The 21,671-nt window shown below is 48.7% G+C and overlaps 1 protein-coding gene across 13 annotated transcripts in view; it reads right to left on the reverse strand.

Moving 5' to 3' along the window:
* The window catches only part of SNX14 (sorting nexin 14), a 2,214,134-nt gene that overhangs the window by 1,552,076 nt on the left and 640,387 nt on the right, over window positions 1-21,671 (reverse strand). For 7 of the 13 annotated variants that reach the window (XM_069606348.1, XM_069606342.1, XM_069606346.1 and 4 more), the window contains one exon: window positions 15,995-16,079. In XM_069606348.1, the coding sequence (XP_069462449.1) occupies window positions 15,995-16,079 (85 nt within the window). Of the gene's footprint in view, window positions 1-15,970; window positions 16,080-21,671 lie in introns of all 13 variants that reach the window. The other 6 variants (XM_069606351.1, XM_069606341.1, XM_069606345.1 and 3 more) reach the window with 1 other exon arrangement.

A 21,671-nucleotide genomic window follows, 5' to 3' on the forward strand; every position in this document is an offset into this window, starting at 1 on the left:
AATAAAAGAATACATAGCAGTACACACATGCACAACCACGGGAGGTGGCAAAGGCTCAACATTAAGCATTACATCCAAAACTCAACATTAACCAATTCTTACCTCCTCACCAGGCTCACCTTAGGCGAACAGGTTGCGCAGCACTGCTTGGCCGACCCTGGACTCCTCCCTGGAATCCCGGTCGACGCAGTAGAATTTCGTGAAGGTGTGCGTCGACCTCCACGTAGCAGCCCTGCAGATGTCCAGCAGGGGCACACCAGATAGGAACGCCGTGGTAGCTGCGATCGCTCTGGTGGAATGGGCTCTCGGACGGCCAGGCAGCGGTCGGTTTGCCAACCGATGACAGTACATGATACAGCCGGAGAGCCATCTGGAAATGGAAGCCTTCGAGAGAGCCTTCCTCTGATTGACAGGTCCAAAGTTCACAAAAAGTTGTAACGTCTTCCGAAAACTCTTCGTGCGGTCCACGTAGAACTTCAGCGCTCTAGCCACATCCACCGAGTGCAAAGTCCTTTCAGCCGGCGACGAAGGCGACGGGAAGAAAACAGGCAACACCAAGGGTTAGTTGAGGTGGAAGTCCGACGGCACCTTGGGCCTTGTAAGAAAGGGCCTGGATCTCTCCCACCCGTCGTGCGGAGGTGATGGCCACAAGAAACGCTGTTTTCCACGACAAGAACTTCAACGGAGCTGAGTGCAGAGGCTCGAACGGAGGCCCCATGAGCTTGGTCAGCACCACGTTGAGCTCCCACGCCGGGGCCGGAGCCTTCACCGGCGGGAACGATCTGAACAGTCCCTTCATGAATTCTTTCACCAGACGATGAGACCACAAAGACGTCCGTCCCGTGGTTCTGGTGTATCGGGAGATCGCAGCAAGATGAATCTTGATGGAAGCGAGCGCCAGTCCAGCCTTGGCCAGCGTCAGCAGGTACGGCAGTACTTGAGGAGCCGTAATCCGTAGAGGGTTAATCTTCTGTGCGTGGCACCAGACAGAGAACCTCTTCCATTTGTGTCCGTAGTATTTAAGAGTTGAGGACGCCCTGGCCTTTGCAAGAACCTCTCTGCAGTCGGGCGGTATGTCGTAACCTCCAAACTCTAACGCTGCAGGAGCCAGGCCTGCAAGTTCAGCGACTTCAGGTCGTGATGGAGGATGGCGCCTCCTTCCCTGGAGAGAAGATCCGCGTCCACTGGCAGCTTGATTGACGGGGACGCGGACAAGTCCAGAAGGTCGGGAACCATATCTGCCTCGGCCACGCAGGTGCGAGGAGGATCATCCTGCAGCGTGACCTCTTGAGCTGGTTGATGAGCCGGATCAGCAGTGGGAATGGAGGGAACGCATATAGGAACAGGCCCTCCCAGGGGAACGAGAAAGCATCGCCCATGCTCCTCGGCTGGGGAAACCTGCTGGCGAACCTCCGGCACTTGGAGTTCGTCGCCGTCGTGAACAGATCGATCTGGGGTGTGCCCCACCGTCGGAAGAGGCGGTCCAGTAGATCCTGTCGTAGTTCCCACTCGTGGCACGAGCGCAGCTCTCTGCTGAGCGAGTCGGCGATGGTGTTTTTTATTCCTGCCAGATGAAACGGCACCAGAAATATCCCTTGGACGACGGCCCAATGCCACAGATCCTGCGCCTCCTTGGACAGGGCTGGGGATCTGGTACCGCCCTGCTTCCTGATGTAGAACATGGTGGTGGTGTTGTCGGTGAAGATCCTCACCACCTTGCCCTTGAGGGACGTAAGAAAGGACCCGAGGGCCCAAAACACTGCACGGAGTTCCAGGAAGTTGATATGGAGGGACTTCTCAGTCGGCAGCCAAAGGCCCCTCGCGTGCAGATTTTCAGTGTGCGCTCCCCACCCTTCCAGGGAGGCAACCGTGGTCACTGTCTTCTGGTGGCCCGGGGTCTGGAAGTCCATGCCCGCCGTCAGATTCGCGCGAGTGCCCCACCACCGGATCGCTCGTTGGAAGCTCTCGTCGAGTGTGATCCTGTCCTCGAAGCTGCCCGTCGTCTGGATCCAGCGAGCGTCCAGGAACTCCTGTAACGGGCGCATCCGAAGCCTGCATATGCGGATGATATAAATGCAAGACATCATCATTCCGAGGAGGGATTTGATGGACCTCACCCTGGCCGCGTCCGCAACCAGCATCCGCTGCACCTTGCCCAAGATGGCCCTCGTCCTTTCCTCCGACGGAGAGGCCAGAAGCGCCACTGTGTCGAGTTTCGCTCCCAGAAACAATGCGTCTTGCGCGGGCACCAGGTGGGACTTGGCGTAGTTTATGGAGAATCCCAGGTCCGTGAGTAGTTGGACGGTCCTCGCCGTGTGCTCCGCGGCGAGCTCCTTTGTCTTTGCTCGGATGAGCCAGTCGTCCAGGTAGGGGTAGACGTGGATCCCCTCCAGGCGCAGCCGCGCCGCCACCGGTGCGAGGCACTTGGTGAACACCCTGGGTGCCGACCTCAATCCGAAGGGAAGGGTTCTGAACTGGTAGTGACGCCCTTGGACCACGAATCTGAAAAACTTTCGGTGTCCCTTTAGGATGGGGATATGGAAGTAGGCATCCTCCAAATCCAACGACGACAGGAAATCGCCCTCCTCCAGCTGACCCAGGACGTGCTGGAGGGTGACCATCTGGAACTTCTGTGCCTTGATGAATTTGTTCAGTCGTCGTAGGTCCAGGATGGGACGCCATCCTCCTGTCTTCTTCTTCATGAGGAAGTAGCTTGAGTAAACTCCGGAGCCCCGAAGCCTCTTTGGGACAAGCTCGATGGCGCCTTTCTTAAGCATCGCCTTTACCTCCAAGAGAAGTTGAGAGACGTGATGTTCCTTCCTGGCCACGGGGGGGACGCGCGGGCACTTCTTCAGAAACTCTAGCGCGTGACCCTGGGCCAGGGTGTCCAGCATCCAACGGTCGGTGGAGATGGACTCCCACACGCTGACGAAGTTCGCCAGCCGGCCTCCCACCGGGATGCTTCGGTGGGGGCCCGACCCCACGGCCGGCAGTCCTGCTTCGACGAGGCTTTGCCGCCTTGTCCTCCCTGGCGACGATGGCGGGGTCCGCCCGACTTGCCTCGTCCCCTGTAGGCTTCCTGTGACGACGAACGGGCCGCTTGACGGTAGGTGGAAAATCCGCCGCCGGAACCTTTGGAGGCACCCTGCTTGCCTCCGGCGCTCCGAAAGGACGGCTGTCGTTGCTGGAGAACACCAAGAGCCCGGGCCGTCTCCGTGTCCGTCTTGATGGCTTGTAGGGAATCGTCCACTGTTTTCCCAAACAGGTTGCTCCCGTCGAATGGCATGTCCAAAACTCTGGTCTGCACGTCCTGCCGGAAGTCCGTTGCCTTGAGCCATCCACGCCGTCTGGGGCACACACTGTTGCCCAACTGGCGAAAACCAGTGTCAGCGATGTCCGTCGCTATCGTAATGGCGTGGTCCGACGCCACTTCTCCTTCCTGCAAGATCTCTAGGGCCTCCGCCCTCTTGTCATCCGGTAGGAAGTCCAGCAGGGGGGCGATCTTGTACCACAACTCCCTGTCGTAGTGGGCTACGATGGCTAAGGCGTTGGCAGCCTTAATCGTCGTCGCTGCCGATGAGATGACTCTGCGTCCCATCGTGTCCAATTTCTTTCCCTCGCCGTCCGGTGGGGAGGTTGACGCTTTCCTGGCCGCCGCGGAGACGACCGAGTCCGGGGTCGGCTGTGCCCGAAGGCACAAGGGGGCCGCGTCCGGGACCCGGTACTTCTTCTCGTACCGATCCCTTCTCGCAGGCGTTGTGAATGGGTTCTTGAGGAGGGCGAGACCCTCATCCCAGATATCGTCCAGTAGAGGTACAGCGAGGACCGTCTTCCTCGCGCCGTTGATAAAGGAAACCTTCCTTCTTCTCTTCCGGGCAGAGCTGGAAAAGCTCGGATGCCCTGGCGATCATGGCATGAAACGATCCAATCTCGTCGGGTGGGGAAGCCCGGGGAGGAGGTGACGACGGAAGATCCTCGTCGTAAACCTCGTCGTCTGTACCCGTCGCGGCCGTGTCCATCCCCGTATCATCCCCACGGGTCGTGGACGGGGAGGAGGGTTGAGCAGGGCACGATGGTTGGAAAGGAGGTGGAGGATGAATCCTTCTTCTCTTGGGAGGAGGGCTCCCAGAAGGGCCTGGCTCCGGGTCCCCCGTCGGGAGCGGTTCCTCCGTTGGTGGTAACGGCAATCTCGTCCTTATCTCCGAGCATAAGGACTGTATAGCCAACAAAATGGCCGCCGAGTTGTCTTCCGGCACTGGTTGATGGGATTCCGACTGGCGGTCAGGAGCCTCGTCGGCACCCTCGACGTTCTCGTCGTCTCCTACGTCGGGATCCCTCCCGACGGGCTGGTCTTATTCCACGCCGGGGAGGATGCGCCCTGCCTGGCAACCGTACAGCCCGAACGTTCGGCGCTCCCGGTGCCAGCGGACTCGCGGTGCTTGGCCTTCTGTTGGACCCCCGTCGCCGGGGCACCTTCAAAGGTCTTAGAAGACCGCTCGGACTTCTTCTTCTTCTTCTCGCCTGACGGGCTCTTCCCTTCCAGCCAGTTGGCGAGACGCAGATGGCGGTCCATCATGGTCCGCTTCGACATATTGCCGCAAAACGCACAGTCCTTCTCCACGTGCGTCTCCTCATGCAGGCAGTAGAGGCAAAGGGAGTGTTCATCCTCCTTAAAGACATTCTGAAGCTGGCATCCAGGTCAGACCCTGAACAGCTTTCCGGGCGTCGAGCTTCCCTTCTCCTGGGCCATGTCCGAGATGGGCCTGAGAAATTTCTGGAGTCCTCCAAAAGCGTGGCTCGACGAAATCTTCACCTTTGAGGGGCGTAGAGGAATCCGACACAGGTCCCCGTTGATCACATAAAGAAAAGGTGGAGCTTGAGGCTCTTTTGACCGAAAAAAGAGAGAATTTTCCTATGAAAAAGCAGGAAAATGCACTACAGCTCGCGACCAATAGCACGAGGATCCCAACACATGAACGTGAGGTAAAAATCTGAAGATGGCTGCCAGAGGCGGGGCTTGGGGTGATGGCAGTCATTGGCTGTGGTCAGTATGACGGAGAGATCAGTGATTGGTTACTACTACGAAAGACAGATCAGAAACGAAACTGATACTGATTTTTCTTTACCGAGGATTCCCAGCCTGACGACGGGGAATATTCATGAGCATGTGAATCCATGCCAGACCCCATGCTGGGGAATACACGTTTCCTCCACATCTGACATGGGTGCCGTGGCAGCTGCCTCGCCAATGGAGCTGTTTGCGACGGACAGTGATCCTTCCGCAAGTGGATCCTGCGTGGTGGGAATGGCTGGAGTGGGTGCTGCAACATTGTCTGACAGACTTTCAGGCCTTGGTGACGTGGGTGGATGTGTGGCTTTGGCCCTCTGCGGCAGTGCAGATTTCTCAGTGCCCCTCGATGTGCTGGGCCTGGTGCCTACTTCCATGCCCTTGGCCTGTTTCTTTGGAGGTGGGGCCTGCGTCGCAGAGTCCTGCTCCTCACTGTCAGATTGTGAGCGTGTGGGGGACAAATAGAGGGATAGCATCAGTGATGGGTCAATGTGCATCATGCAAATGCTGTTGTTGCTGCAGTTCTATGCATTTGGACTTGAAGTTGGGCCATACAGGTTGTTAGCCAGATGGGTGGGTCATACAGGCATGAGTCTGGGTGACACGTGTCCAAGATGCTGCATGCATGTGGTTGTGTGGGAATGTGCACAGCATATGGGCAGGGTTGTGTACATGTATGTGTGATGGCTCCATCCATGAGCTAATTTCAAGGTCACATTTGGGGGATTACCTCATGCTTTGCATTGCAGTGTTTTGTGTGGACACTCACCTCCAGCTGACGATTACGGCACACCGCGCTCCATTTCACCCACTCCCTCTATGGATTCGACGCCAGTGGTGATGGCACATGTCTCCTCCCACTCTTGCAGCTTGATTGGGGATCCTCCTCCGCCTCCTGTACCCATGGCCAGGCTCCTGTTGGCTGCTAGAATACTCCGTACACGGAGGCGCAGATCGTCCCACCGCTTGCGTACGTCCTTCGCAGTGTGGGGGGTGGAGCCCACCACACTGACTTTACGGGCCACCTCGGCCCAGATCTCCTTTTTCTTTATCAGTGCGGGACGCCGCATGTCGTTTGTAAAAACGACCTCAGCGTTAGCAGCAAGTGTGTCTGCTAACATTGTCAGTTCTTCATTGGAGAAGCGTTCCTTGCGCTGCACCTTTTTTTACGGCCTTGGGCATTCTCAGGGGTTTTAGGGATAATTTTGGCCAGCTGTGGTGTTGCTGCAGGTCCTGGGGCCGAGTATGGCAATGGATTGTGTTTTTGAAGATGGCCGCCGTGCTCTTTCCCGTTCTTGTGCGATGACGCTACTTCCGGTAACGCTTATTTATGGTCAACGCTTTTAGCGTTGACAGCTTCTACTGGTTACCGCTAATGTCGGTTTCATGGATGGCGGAAGTGCTATCAGCGCTTTCCTTGGTGCCGCTAAGGGACTTTTTGGGGCCTTTTACGGCATGGCGGTAATGTCCTTAACGGCATAGCGCAAAGCTCGTGCCCGCGTACTCGTAATGCCACGCAATTAGCGGGCTGCTTACTACACGGATACGTTATTAGCGCCATGGCGGTAAGGACCGTTACTTACCGCCTACCGTGTAACAAGGCCCAATAACTTCTTTACGCCCAAAATCATCAACCTGAGGAGACAATCTGAAATGTTACCAAAAGTTGACTCGTTGGGGCCCGCCTCTATTTCAGCATTACATCTTGTTCTGGAGTCACTACTCAGACACTATGATAATATCAAAGATACAGTTGCTGGGAACGTGCTTAAACTTAACACGATGCAAGAACATCGATCTACTGAGCATAAGGAGCGCTGCTCAACCAGTTTATGTGGAAAAAGATGGGATCTCAACATTGGAGCTCACAAACTTGTGGGCAACAGGCCATTTCTGTCCCTATGGAACCAAACATGAACTTATCTCTTGATGGCCGTAAGTTGTATTCAGGGCAAGGAGTCCATGGCATCTCAGTTCTGGCTGTTATTGGCCAAACTCCAAGCAGCCCAACACCTTTAGTGAAATGCCTTGCTAGACTAAGCGTTTCGCCGGTGCCGTTTCATTCACCTCAACCTGAAACAGACAATAATATCGAGAAGGCAATCACTATGGGGCATGCGGTCCCCATTAACAATCCAAAACCTAAGAGGAAGAAAGGCAACAGGAATAAAAAAAGTTCATGCTGGCGGTAAAGCTGAATGGGCGCCACTCATCTTTAAAATGGTTACGTCTGCCTAGGGAGGATGAGATTATTGACCTCAACTCGCAGGCTGAGGCAGATGGTGTGGTCCCTTGTAAACAGGGTGTAAGAGGCAAGGACAGGTTATGGGGGATGTTTGTGTAGGAAATCCGAGAGTTCAGGTACCTCCAAATGTTACATCTACAGAGGAGGTATTGATCTCTACTAGTTCTACTCTTATGCAAGATGCGGGTACAGATCAGTGCTACACGCCTTTGGAGGGATTCGAAGGGAGTGGCCCCATAGCTTCTGGCTCCCTCTCCCGTGATGATTGGTTTTGGGGTTGAGGTCCAGGGACACACTAAAAATCATCAAAAATTACCTTTCCCCCTTCAACCTGCAAATAAAAGTAACTCCTCAGTGGTTGTCTTTAATCAGTCCACAAGCAAGAATGGCAGAGGTGGTCCTGGTAACAACAACGCTAGTCCCTCTCTAACAAATGATACGTCGCCTACTGAAGTACCAAAACAGGCAAACTCAGGGGGTTCAGATATTGGGGTGGGGGGCGAATGTTGTGTCAAAGTGGTGAAACATTACAATCTGTACAATACTCCACAAAGATTGTGGGCTGGTCCTCTATTAGTCAAATGGTTTGAACCGGGTAAATAGGACCACTCTCCATGAAATGTTCAAGAAAATTCCGCCACTGAGAGCACTTACATCTGAGGACATAGATCTGATCGCATTGCCATTAGTAAATAATTATTGTATGTTTGTTTATATAGCGCTCCTCACCCAAAGGTATCTGGGCGCATGTTTACATGTTATAGTTAAGTACATAGGATAACAGGTTACAATCAAGGTACAGGTAAATTACATTGCATTAGGTGTGGTACATCATTCAGCATTACAATTAGACAATACAAGCAAACAATGTGTTGGCAGTTGTCAAGATGGGATATACATCCAGAGCTTAGTAGTTATGGAGTGGTGCTCAGGGCGATAAGAGCTAAAAACTGTCTCAGAGGAACTAGGTTATTCTAGAGAAACTAGCCAGGTTTTTAGTTTTTTTCTCGAAAAGACCAGTAAGAAGATGGTTCTGTTCTTCACATGTTCTGGCGACAGCAATGTGGTCGACTTTGGGTAAATTGAGGGAAGCTCTTAACACATTATTTTGTAGTTTGTTGAGTTTGCGCAGGCTAGTTCCGTTGTATAATGTATTGCAATAGTCAAGTTTTGTTAAGACAAGTGCTCTGGCTAGGATGATGCAGCTGTCGGGTAACAGGAAAGGTCTGCAGGCGGTTATATGTTTAGCTGTGTAGGCTACTGAAGAGGCTGTGGCATTGATTTGTTTAGTGAGGCTGAGGTTGGAGTCTAGGTAAATCCAAAGTGTTTTGACTGCTTTGGCCACTTGGATTGTATTGTTGACAATGGTGAATGATTGGAATAGGCTGGGCAGTTTGTTCATGCGGTTTTGGGGAGCCAAACAATAAAAGCTCTGTTTGGTCATCATTCAGACAGAGGCCATGGGTGGCCATCCATGCCTGAATGATGGCGTAGAATTTATTCAGGAGATGGGAGTCCGCTGAGTAGGAGCCTGAGAGGGGGATGAGAATTAGCGTATCATCTGCATAGTTCGTGTAGGTGATACCAAAGCTGTCTAGATGATCAAATAGTGGCTTTGTAAAGATATTGTACAAAGTGGGAGAGATGCATGAGCCTTGGGGCACTCCACATAATAACGTGGCTGGGTCTGCTGTAGCAGTGGTGGAGAATACTCTCATGGTCCTGTTTGAGAGAAAGGATTGAATCCAGGAGGTGGCTTTAACCGAGAAATGAGCAGCTGATATAAGGTGCTTGCATAAGACTTTATAGTTGACCGGGTCGAAGGCCGCAGAAAGGTCTAACAGGAGGAGAAGGGCTATGTTACCTTTGTCCTTAATCTCGTCCATTTGGGTCTTATGGTCGATGACAGCCGTTTCTATGCCATGACCTGGTCGGAAGCCTGATTGGCGAAGGCCAAGGAGGTTGTTCCTTTCGAGGTGTTTTTGAATTTGGAGGTATGCTGCCCTATCCAGAATTTGGAGTAGGAACGGAACCATGGTTATGGGTCGATAATTAGTGGGTGTTTTGGGGTCCAATTATGGTTTCTTTAAAAGAGGGCGGACCCATGCATCTTTGAGGTTCGTGGGGACTGTGCAGGTTTCAAATGACGAGTTTATGAAGGTTGTGATAAAAGGTGCAATATCAGCTAGCACCTCTTTGATGAAGGAGGGCGGGCAAGTATCTCCCCAACATGTAGAGGGTATGAGGCTATCAATAATGTTGATAATTTCTGACACTGAAACGGGGGCAAACTGAAAAGGGGTGGACAGGTTTGTGGTGACTTTAGTAGGGTTGAAGTGTTTTGCTTCAATGGATAGGCTAAGTTTGTTAGCATCAATTTTGGTTTGGAGCAGTATGATTTTGTCTAGCAGGGCTTTTTGGATGTCAGGGCACCACTTAGTATCTTTGTTGCAATGTTCATCTGGAGTCACAGGTGTTTCCAATTCTCGGAGGATGGCGAAAAGTTCTCTAGTCCCGGATTGGTTTGTTATTTCCATTCGGTGACAGTTGCAAATATAGTCTGGGAGCATAGGGTCAATTTATCTACTCTGGGATACGATCTAGTTGACATTAAATTGATGGATGAGGCCAAGGTATTCTTGGCCCATAAGCTACAAGAGGTGAAGGTAATAGGAGAGGTCAGACAGACCATACCATTGCAGCTCCTGTGGGCCCCCTCCCCAACTGTAGTCCAAATATCTATCTTTATGTAAGCCAGACAGGACTGGCATGGGTCGAGTCAGCCTTAAAAATTATAGTGGGACTCGGGGTTTCCCGCAACCCTAGCCTTTGTTTGAATGTTATGTCTTGGAATGTTTGTGGACGGGCCAATTTGAACCAATCTTTGAGGGAGACATTGTTTGTAAAAGGAATCAATGTTCTGATGCTTCAGGAAACCATCTCTACTATGCACTTCGATCTGGAAGGTTATCGCACTTATTCCAGTCCCGCCACTCGAGCCGACATGGAGTGGCGGCCAGGTCATTGCGATTGATTCCAATCTGGATTTAACTCTAGCATTCGTATATTCTTCAGAGGGGTTGTTGGCTGTTAATGTTACTACAACGATTTTGCATTCTAGCATTCTTTTGGTCAACAGTTATTAGAATCCTGCCCGGGTGATGTGGATGCTATTCAGTCCACCATATAGGACCTTTTTGGGGACTGGATGGCAAGGGGCCAGCACCACTCGATAGCTCTTGGGGGTGATTTCAACTCAAACTGTGTGGAGGGGGTTAAGTGGAATGTTTCCAACTCCATTCCTCATTCCTCTCACATCAACCTTATTAGGGGTATGGATTGGGACCATTTTCTCACTGATTGGGAATTCTTGTGAGTGGATGGGAAGGTGCAACAAGATTCTCTCTTACATACTTGGCATAGGAGTCAATTTACTTCAAGAATTGATCACCTCTTTACCTCAAGAGACCTAAGGGCAAAAAGTGGGCCTAGGATTCTTCATGATCCTGGCCTTGGGGCCCACCTTATCCTTTCTCTTACTGTACGTTTAACTCTGTGCTTTTGAGATGGAACCTGCTCTTTCCTGTCTGTCCTTGGATAGGGGTGGTTTAACCGTGAGATGGGATAACAGACAGGGCCTCAAGTTCACTCAACTACTGACTGAGACGGTCATCAATACAGGTTTGCTGGCAAATTTTAATTGCCTCACTGTGTTGGAGCCGAGGATCTATATAGTATCATCTTGGCATGTCTTAAAATCATTACTGATAATAACTCCACTTCTAACACTAAGGGGCTACCTCATAGATCTGACCCCAGAATTGTGGCCCCCAAGAGGGCCACGCGCAAGGGACTTGCCTTTCTGAAGAGAAGGGGTTGCAGGGACGCAGTACTTAAACTCTAGGAAAAAGATGTGTCAATAACATAAGATTTTGACTAGATCTCTTAAAATTGACCTATTTTTGAAGGATAACCAACATATGCTGAGTCAGCTCTGTAAGGGTAAGGGAGGGCAATTCTGGGCCACGATAAATCATTTGGTGCAGACTTCCAGTGCCTCCTTGGACTCCTGTCTCTGAAACTGCATGGGATTAATTCCATGAGAAAAAGTACCTCCTCCCGGAAGGGTTTCAGAGGTATGTACAATCCGACGGAGGGTCCAGTGATTTTTGGGAAATGTCCCTGTTGGAGGACAATATTATTTGGTCCATTAACAAACAAACCACCCAGGTCCAGATAGCATTCCTCCTTTTGTTTTGAAGAACGCCCCCTCTTTGTGGTTTCCATTTCTTAAACCCCCTTTTGACTCAATTTCTGAGACGCACTTAATCCCCCTGATGTGGTCCCAATCCATTATTTTTCCCATCTTAAAAAAAGGTGACCCTCTTAATCCCCCTAATTACAGACCCATTGCATTTATTAGATTCCATCAGCAAGGTCTTTGCAATCTTGCTACTTGGAGATCTAAATTCTGTAATTTTTCAATCTTCGACTTGCTCTAGATCTCAAAGGGGTTTCAGAAAGAACATGGGGACTGCTTCGAATGCTACTATTCTGGCTCATTTACTGCATGACGTCAAACACAAAGGTAGGGGTGCAGTATACATGGCATCCCTTGACATGACAAATGCCTTTGACTGTCATTCGATCTACGTTGTGGACGAAACTGCATAACTTCAACATTCCTGCAAAATTGGTACAGCTTTTGGCACTTTTACATAAGTACACCACTATAAAAGTGCGCCTCACCCGAGAGGGCTAAGTATCTAAAACCCTTCCAACAGCCGCTGGCCTAAAACAAGGATTAATTTTTGGACCCACTCTTCAGTTTAAATGTAAGCGATATAGGTGCTTTATGGCAGGCTCCTAATATATCTCCAGCTAGGCTAGGCCACCTCTGGTTAGCCTTTGTCGATGATCTTTTTTTAATCAGGGCGGCAGTAGGCCTCTCTCACAAATTGCACTTGTTTTCAACCTATGCTTACTCAAATAACTTACAGGCCAACAGGGCTAAATCAAAGATTGTTATTTTTTCGAGTTCTTCTAAGCCAAAATCCATGTATTGGGTTTCGGAGAGATTGGATCAGGTCTCGAATTTAAGGTGCCTTGGTACAATTTGCTAATACTGCTTCCATTGTTATGTGGAAGTATGTTTTAAAAGACAAACTTTGATCACGTATTTCTCATATGAAATGTCTTTTCTTCAGAGTCTGCAAATTCTCTTTTTTATCGATTCTACGATACTATTTAATGAAGATTGAGCCAGTGACGTTGTATGGTCTTGATATGTCCCTTATTCATCTAGGTTGTATTCTAAATGTTATGCAAGGGAAATTGTGGAAATAGATGTTGGGTCTTTCCCTATCCATTTCTAACTATATTATTCGTCATAAGCGGAGCTTAATTTCGTTATAGGCTCGGTTTTTGTGGTGACAATTATCGAATAATGCCAGGCTTATTCATCCCCCGGACAATTCATTCTACTCCAATCAGAGCGAAATGCTAAAGGACGCATCAATTTCTTTGATTAATTCATATAAGGAGAAGATGCACGTTCTTTTGAAGGAGATTGGGTCCTTGAAAGAGGAATTTTAAACGATCAGAGGTACCAAATCAAAACCTTTTAGACATGACTGGATGGTGATTGACTATCAACACCAACTCTTCCGACACAAAATATGTGCAATTTGAATGGAAAAGAGAATGTCTCCCACTGTATTTAGTCTACCTCCAGTACAACAGGGTAAGGGCTCTTTATATGCGTTTTAGACCCGAACCAATTGGCCACGGGAGCATGCACTAAGCACCTGGAAACCAACCCTGCACTAGGCACTATAACAAGCTGCTGTTTTTGCACAAGAAGAGACCATCAGGAAACTCTCAGCCACTTGGTTATGAATTGTCCGCACTTTGTTTCTTCTAGAGTGCAGTGCTTTGTAAAAGATCTTGAATGTTTTAATTCTGAATAGTCTAATAACTTGTTTTGGTCCAGACTAATTTAGAGGGGGAGGGGTTAGTTAATTATTGCACTTTATCACTTTTTACTGGTTGTTTTAAAATCAATTGACATGATTTTATAGTGTATGTGTTTTGTCTGTGAGGAATGTATTCATGTGTGTATGAAATAGTTCTGTAAGGTTTTCTGTAAACCAGATCGCAATAAAAAAAAAAAGAGACCCAAGATCGCATATGGGAACTGAAGGTAAAGTTGTGACAACTCTCTACGAAAGAGACCCAGTGTATCAAGATTACCTATTGAGAACTGAAGTGTAAATTACCAGATGAACTCAACAAAAGGAATGAGTAAAATCACTATCTGCTGGGAATTAAATTCCAAGTTCCAAGATAAACTTCAGATAAATCATAAAACATCTGTGGCCAGTGACCAGACCAGATGCCAAGAGATTTATTAAATCACAGCTTTAAAATTGTATGTTTGTCTTAATGTCATCTGTAACAAAGCGCCCAACTATCTACCTTAAGAAAATTAAAGCAAATGACTATAACACAAAAATCCTAGTCTGGAATCCAGGTGTGGTGTCCCTGTACTACTTTTCCAGACTTTCTCAACCGTCCCGGCAAAGCCCTGCTACTTTGCTGATCTGCAGAAGGCCCTCATCTGTGCTTTGACCCTTGCATCGAGGGGAACAACCAGTCTTGACCCGTGCTTGAGGGTCCTTGGAAGTCTTTGGCGGTTTCCCAAAACCATACTGCGGGCTGACCAGCTTCCTCGTGGGCTGCATCAGTCGCAAGAGGCCTCCTCCTGCAGTTTCAGCTCTCAGGCACGAAAAGGGGCCTTGTAGGACCAGCTACTCTGTTTCCGTCATGAGGGTCGACTTCCGTCATTTCTCTGCAGAGGCTATATAGCTACTCTTCACCTGCATCGTGTTCTGCAGGTCTTCTGAGGTCATCAACAATGTGGTGGTCCTTTTTTTCTCATGCAAGGGTTGTCCAGCTGCCTAATGGCAGGAACTGTCTTGCCAGAGCACTTAACCGCCAACTATCAAGACCTAAAATTTGTTGCTGAAAGTGGCCTCTGCACTAGCGACACATCGACCCTTCCAACAGATCCAAGGAACAGAGCAAGGGGGCCTAGCGAGTTCAGGAGCTGCTAAAATGGGTCTCTGAGTCAATCGCAGTACGGGCCGAGTAAACATACCTGTTCCTACCCTCACTACCTCTATAGGATTTAACAGGGGTTAAGTCCTTGCCCTACCTCTCTCTTGCCTCACCTTGATAGGTGGAGTTCTAGTCGAGGATCTTTCCTTGGGCTTCCCAAAGTACTTTACTTTCATTGATTCTTCAACTTTGAGACACTTACAGCTGTCTGGTGGCTTTGACAACATTTGTTTATACTCCTTTAAACACTTCTAGCCTTCTGAAAAGATTTTCCCTGGGACATGTGACTATGTGGACTAGACCCCCTAAATTTCTAACTAGGGAAGGACTTTTAAAGTGTAGTGCCATATTTTTAGAAGGTGGTATATGGTGTTTTAAACTCCTTTCTTCTTAGTTATTACTTACCTTGTTCTGTATTCACTTGTCTTGCTACACTACATTTGCTTAGAATTTTTTTCAACTGTATTCATGTGTAAAGTATTGGTGCTCTATAGCCAGAGCACCACAAACTTGAATATGTATATAATGATAGTGTATGTTTAGTGTGATACTTACCTGTAGTTTGTAGCTTTTAATTGCTAAGAGTATGTTTAGGGCTATAATAAATAACTGTTTTTATACATTCTGCCTCACTTGTGTCATTAAGAATGTTTCCTGTGGGCCTAGCTGAACCCTTCACCACCCTCACACGGTTCTAAGTCCAAGCCTTGCTGCCTAGTCACACTACTCAGATAGACTGTGGGCCTCATTATGACTGTGCCGGTCCGGAAACACCAGTGCCAATAAGTCTACCGGCACCAGTGTTTCCGGACCGACACAGTACGACTCTGCAGGCGGGTGCCATCATACCCGCAAGGTCAGACCTGGTGGGCAGAACTGCACCCGCCCACAGATTTTCACAGAAGCACCAGCACCGTTGTTAGCAGTGCCAGTGCTTCTGTGGTCCCCATTCCCATGGAGTCCTTGGGGTCTCCATGGCAATGGGGACTTAGAAAATAACCGGCGCCTGACTTCCCGGCTGCCGGGGTCGGAATACCCTGGTTTTACCGGGAAGTCAAGCGCTGGTAATTCATTACGGGTCTGGCGGCAACCTGCTGGTTTTTGTTGCGGTCATCTGGGAATTTACACTTCAGTTCGCATTAGGTAATCTTGATACACTGGGTCTCTTTCGTAGAGAGTTGTCACAACTTTACCTTCAGTTCCCATATGCGATGGGAATGAGGCCCAGTGTCTTTCCATATATTTGCCTAAAGTTTCCAGTTTGAAGAGAGAAGTCAGCTAAAAAGCACAGTCTGTCTTAAGGTGACTCGTGACATAAGGACAGTTGATGGAATGAGGAAAATCCAGGGCCTTAGTTGTGTGGGATAACTTAATAGTCACCAATGCAGCCACTACCTGTGCAACAAAAAACCACATTTTGGCTTTAGTTCCCATTTATCTCCATATACCGGTAAAAATACAACACAGACAACAATACTTCAAAACAATATTTAAAACTGCTTTTAGTGATCGCTGGGCAACAAATAAAGCACACCAACCTAGCACTTGACAATGCACTGTACCTTTCCTCCTTGATTTAGCAATGATTTCCAAGTGTTTCATAGCAGTTTTTAACAGTTTTCTGGTAATGATGATAGGGCCATCCACCTTGGGTAATCAGAAACAAAAGAGGACAAAAAATAAAACATTTACGATTTTACTACCAAAGCAGATTATGGATTTTAACCACAGTGCAATTTCAATTCTATATTACATAGTCTATTATACTGCGCACATCACCACAGTAGTGATCTTAAAATGCAGACCCTTATCCATGTTGAGGTGAATTTTGACTCCTCTCAACTTGGCAGACAGATCTAGGTCTGTTCGGTGAAACATATGGGGCCAAGGAGAGCAGGAAAGGGGAGGTGTCAGAAGTCAGGGAGACAAAGATGTACAGATGTAACTCACAATATGTAGGGAAATAAAAACATACGAGTGAATGCCAGTGATCGTTCAAAGGCATGTAACATTTTCAGTGTTTTGACCTCAAGAAAAAATATCAAAGGAAAGGATGAGCATTTCGCTTACTCGCCGGCAGAACTTTCATGGAGGTAATTACTAGTGTGGTGGTGATATTACGTCAAGTCATGTTGTGGATGCGTAGTGGTCTTGAGATGTGCTTATGAGTGCACAGGAGTTCTGTGTGGTACCAACCATATACATTAGTGAAGTGAGGGCCCAAGGTGCAGGGGCACAGCTGCCCCATGTCTTAGGGGTGGGTCTCCCTCAGAGGTCAAAAATGAATGATTTCTTTATGAAGTGCGATGGCCTCCCCCAACCCCCAAGACATAACTCCGGTTGGTGCAAGATGGAGGCCTCCAGCTCCTCTGCTCATCACCGGAACCAGAGCTAGTTCCTGCTGCATGGAGGGGAAAGAACAGTTACTTAACCCTGGTAACGTTTTTTCAACTGGATGTTCCTCCCACGTATTCCTTATTTTTTGATATCTCCAATATCCAGCTTCAGCTGCTTTGGATTTTCTTTTCAGCAGAGGGCGCTGTGCGTCGATGCGGTTGACTCGATGTCCCTCGAGGGCCTCCGTCTAGAGGATGATGTCATCGAAGGTATATAGAGCATGCACAGCGCCAGTTGGCTTCAGTTCTGTTTTATTGTGTCATTCTCAAGAGAACTTCGCACATTAAAGCGGATTAGACCATACTAGACTGTGAAGGAGCATAAGCTGCAATAACGTGGAAATTCAGCTGCAGGGTAGGATGGGAGAGCCGATGAATATGTGAGAGGAACATCCAGTCAAAAGAACGTTATCAGGGTTAAGTAACTTGTTCTTCGAATGGGTTGTGTCCTCCCACGCATTCCTCATCTTTTGATAGACTCCCAAAGCAGTGTTTGTTTTGGAGGTGGGAGTAAGAATTTTGTAATCAATAGTTGCCATGGACGGAATGAAGGACTGCCTTCCCAAAGCTTCCATCATGGCTTAGTAGAATCAAGGCAGTAATGCTTAGTAAAAGTGTGAATTGTAGACCAACAGGCTGCCTCACAAATGTTTCTAATAGAAACACTTCTTTCCAGAGCAGATGTAGCCGCCATGCCCCTAGTGGAATGGGCTCTCAAGCCTTCTAGGGGATCTTTCGCAGCCAGCCTGTAGCATTCAGAAATAGCACAAATAATCCATCTGGACAAAGTCTGTTTGGTTACAGCCTGTCCCAACCTATGACCAGTGTATCCTATAAACAGCTGGTCATCCAGATGAAGTCTTGACAACCTTGAAATGTAGAAACTCAGAGCCCTCTGCAGATCGAGTTGGTAGGAATGAAGGTTTGGTATAATTTGGGACTTCTTGTAATTGAGGGAGAAGCCCAGTTTGTGGAGAGCATAGCAGGTTATGCTGAGATGTTCCAGGGCTTCTTCGGGTGGACGGCCCTGACTAGCCAATCGTCCAGGTAGGGATAGACATGAATGCCCCCCTCTCCTGAGACTCGTTGCCATCACCGCCAACAGCTTGGTGAAAACCCTTGGGGATGAGGTGAACCCAAATGGCAGAACTCGTAACTGATAATGAGAACCACGGACAGCAAATCTCAGGTACATTCTGCGCTAGTGATAGATTGGCAAATGAAAGTAAGCATCCTGAAGGTCCAATGATACCATCCAATCCTGGAGGGCCTGAAGGATCTGAGAAAGTGTGACCATCTTGAACTTGTCCTTCCCGAGCAACTTGTTCAAGAATCCCAAGTCCAAGATGGGTCTCAGTCCTCCGTCCTTCTTGGGGGATCAGGAAATAGGGGGAATACCATCCTTTGTTCCTCATCATTACAGATACTGGCTCTACAGCGCCTTTCTTTAGCAGGCTCAAAATGTCCTGCAACAGGAATGGATCTGAACATTTAGCGAATGGCTTCCCATTGGATTATCCTGAGGTCTCTGTATAAAAGGGAAGGCAGTAACCTTGGGCTACTGTTTCCAGTGCCCATGCATCTGAAGTAATACCTCACCATTCTTTCAGATGCTGTGGCAGTCTGCCTCCCACCAAGGTTTTCGGGAGTCAAGACCTCAGAGAGGTTGCTTAAGCAGTGGCTGATGGTAAAGACGCTGCTGCTTGGGCGTGCGTTGCACCTCTCCCTCATCCACCACAAGGGAATCCTCTTTGTCCTCTTTGACCAGCCTGTCCTCTTGCTCTTCCAACTGAGGAGTAGAAACAAAAAGGACCTACCCTAAAATGATCCGCTGGGGTGAAAGGACTGTGGCTGCCAGATGGCAGCACCTAGGGACTTGGCTTCCGTTTTTGAGGTCTGTAGCTTTTCAAGGCTATCATCAGCCTTATTACCATCAAAGGGCATGTTGAGGAGTCTACATTGTACGTCAGGTGCAAATCCTAACTTCCTCAACCACGAAAACCTGTGTATTACAGTGCTTGCCGCCATGGCTCCGCTGTTGCTGTCAGCATAGTCCAGACCCAATTGAAGAGACACACACATGGCCTCTTTGCCATCTCTCATCAGGTTCATGAAGCCGTCTCTTTCCTCCCCTTCGGGGATGTGATCAGCCCCCATAGCTACACAGTCCCACCTGGTGAATGTGAATGTTGCCAGTGGACATGTAGAGTTAGCAGACTTTAAAGCCATGCTTCCAGCTGAAAAAACGTTATTTGCCCAGGTATCGATACGTTTCTCATCCCCATCTGAAGGGATAGTGGAGGATGCAGCTTGCTTTGAGGTAGACGTAGCTGCTTGGATCACTAAACTTTCCGGTGTTGGATGTTTTGACAGGTAGCCTAGGTCGCTACTTGGTGGTCTGTATTTTCTGGTGAGGTTTCTATTAACTGCAGGACTAGATTCCGGAACCTGCCAGTTTGCCATTACTCTTTTTTTGGAGTGCCACACAAAAGGGTAATATTGGGACATTTTGTGGACCTTCGTCCAATATGTCCGTAAGATCATCATGCTCAAATGGAGGAGCAGGTCTACTCCATCGAAACAATCTAGAACCCTAGTCATCAGACTTCTGTATGATACATCAGCATGATAAGATGGGTATGGCTTCCCAAGGTCATTCTGGAGAAGTGTCAAAACTGCTAGCTGTTTGTAGGGTATTATGCAGCTCCCTGGCTCTTGTTTCCCCGGAGATGAAACTTTCTGGGACATTAGGAGTATCCCTATGTATATTACGCGTATCAAATTGAAGGCCAAAAGGAGGGGCTTCATCTGATGTCTCATATCATATGTGGAGGTTAAAGACTTGAAAAAGTAATTTTTTGGTAAAGGTTTAAAATCCTTTACTTTTTAAATCAGGTTTTTATAGAAAGGGCGTCAGTGACTCCACTGCCGGCATCAATGTCTTGATTATTGTCAGTACCGACAATTTTGGCATTGATGGTATCGACGGCTTACTCTTCGACTTATGCTTCGAGGGACTCGACCCGATGGGGGCTTGGACAATTTCTCATCCAGTCAAGTACTCGAAGAATCGCAAGAGGTTTTAGACTCAAGACCCGGACTCGTCGTCAACTGGAGCATGGCCCCTTTTTTTGTGTTTTGAGGAGGACAGGGCCTCTTTCTCGAGGATTCTAAGCATCGGTTTTCAAAAATATTCCCCCTTCATCTTTAGTGGATTTAGTCAGGCAAACAAACCTCTTTCCTGAGAAGTATCTGAGGAAGAAGGTGAAGAAGAACAAGTTACTTTCTTACCTGGTAACGTTCTTTCGATGGGATGGTCCGACGACGTATTCCATATCTATGACATGTAATCACCACAGCTGTGCTGCTTCGGAAACTTTTTTCCTAGCGTCTGCGTCCTGCGTCGATGACGTCGATGCGCCGTCGTCGAGGACCTCCTCCGACGTCATCCGATGTGATAAGTAGGACGCACGACGCCGTAGCCTCAGTTGTAGTTTTTTCCCCCAGAACGTGTGACATTAGTCAACTGCCAGTCAGACACAAGCCTTGCGGAACGGAACGTAAGCTGCAATCGCAAAAGAAATTCTGCAGTGGGGAAGGTAGGGCGTGAGCGATATGGAATACGTCGTCGGACCATCCCATCGAAAGAACGTTACCAGGTAAGAAAGCTTGTTCTTCGAGGGGATTGGGTCCTCCGACGTATTCCATATCTATGACAGACTCCCGAAGCAGTACCAGAGCAAGGAGGAGGGAAAGAATTTAGAATCAAAATTTAGAATAGCCAATCAAATAGCAGAGCAAAGGACCGCCTTGCCAAAGGCCAGATCCTGCCCTCGGATGGAATCGAGGGAATAGTGACGTACAAATGTATGTACTGAAGCCCAGGTGGCTGCATCACAGATGTTATGAATAGGAACACCCCTCTGCAGGGCAGTAGATGCAGCCACACCCCTGGTAGAATGGGCCCGCAAGCCAGCCGGTGGGTCCCTACCCGCCAAGCGGTAACACTCCGAGATGGCTAAAATAATCCAGCGAGACAAAGTCTGTTTCGTCACAGCTTGCCCCAAACGCTTTCCAGCGTAACCAATAAAGAGTTGATCGTCCACTCTGACCCGGGACATGCGTGAAACATAAAAGCTTAAAGCTCTCCTAGGATCAAGCCTATGGAGCCTCTCCTCTTCCTTACCAGGATGCGGAGGAGGATAGAATGCCGGAAGAACAACCTTCTGGGCCAAATGAAATTCCGTCACTACCTTCGGAAGAAAAGAAGGACAAACTCTAAGGACAACCCTGTCCTTGTGAAATACAGTGAAGGGTGGCTGAACTGAAAGTGCCTGTAACTCACTCACTCTGCGAGCGGAAGTAACCGCAACTAAAAACACAGTTTTCAGAGTTAACACCCTCAAAGGGCAAGAATGTAAAGGCTCAAACGGAGCACCCATAAGAAACTTAAGAACAAGGTTTAAATCCCAACCGGGCACCAGGAAAGGTGACGGAGGGAACACATTAGTGAGCCCTTTCAGAAACTAAGGGATTTTAAAGTAAGAACACTCTTCAGACGAGCGCTTAAAGATGGACAGCGCCGCCAGGTAACTTTTAATGGTACCCACTTGCAAGCCCCTGTGGGCCAAAGAAAGTAAAAAGGACGGAACCATGGGGATGTCACATGCAAAAGGATCCACATTCTAAACCCTGCACCAGTCGCAAAACTTACGCCAACGGCAACGGTACAGAGATTTTTGTTGCTGGCCTCGGGCCGAAAGCAACACCTCCATCACGTCTTCAGGGAGGTCCCAATCCTTATACCTCAACCTTTCAGAAGCCAAGCGTGAAGGTTGAGGGA

This window comes from Ambystoma mexicanum, chromosome 4p, assembly GCF_040938575.1.
Source record: "Ambystoma mexicanum isolate Mex_15411 chromosome 4p, UKY_AmexF1_1, whole genome shotgun sequence".
NCBI lineage: Eukaryota > Metazoa > Chordata > Amphibia > Caudata > Ambystomatidae > Ambystoma > Ambystoma mexicanum.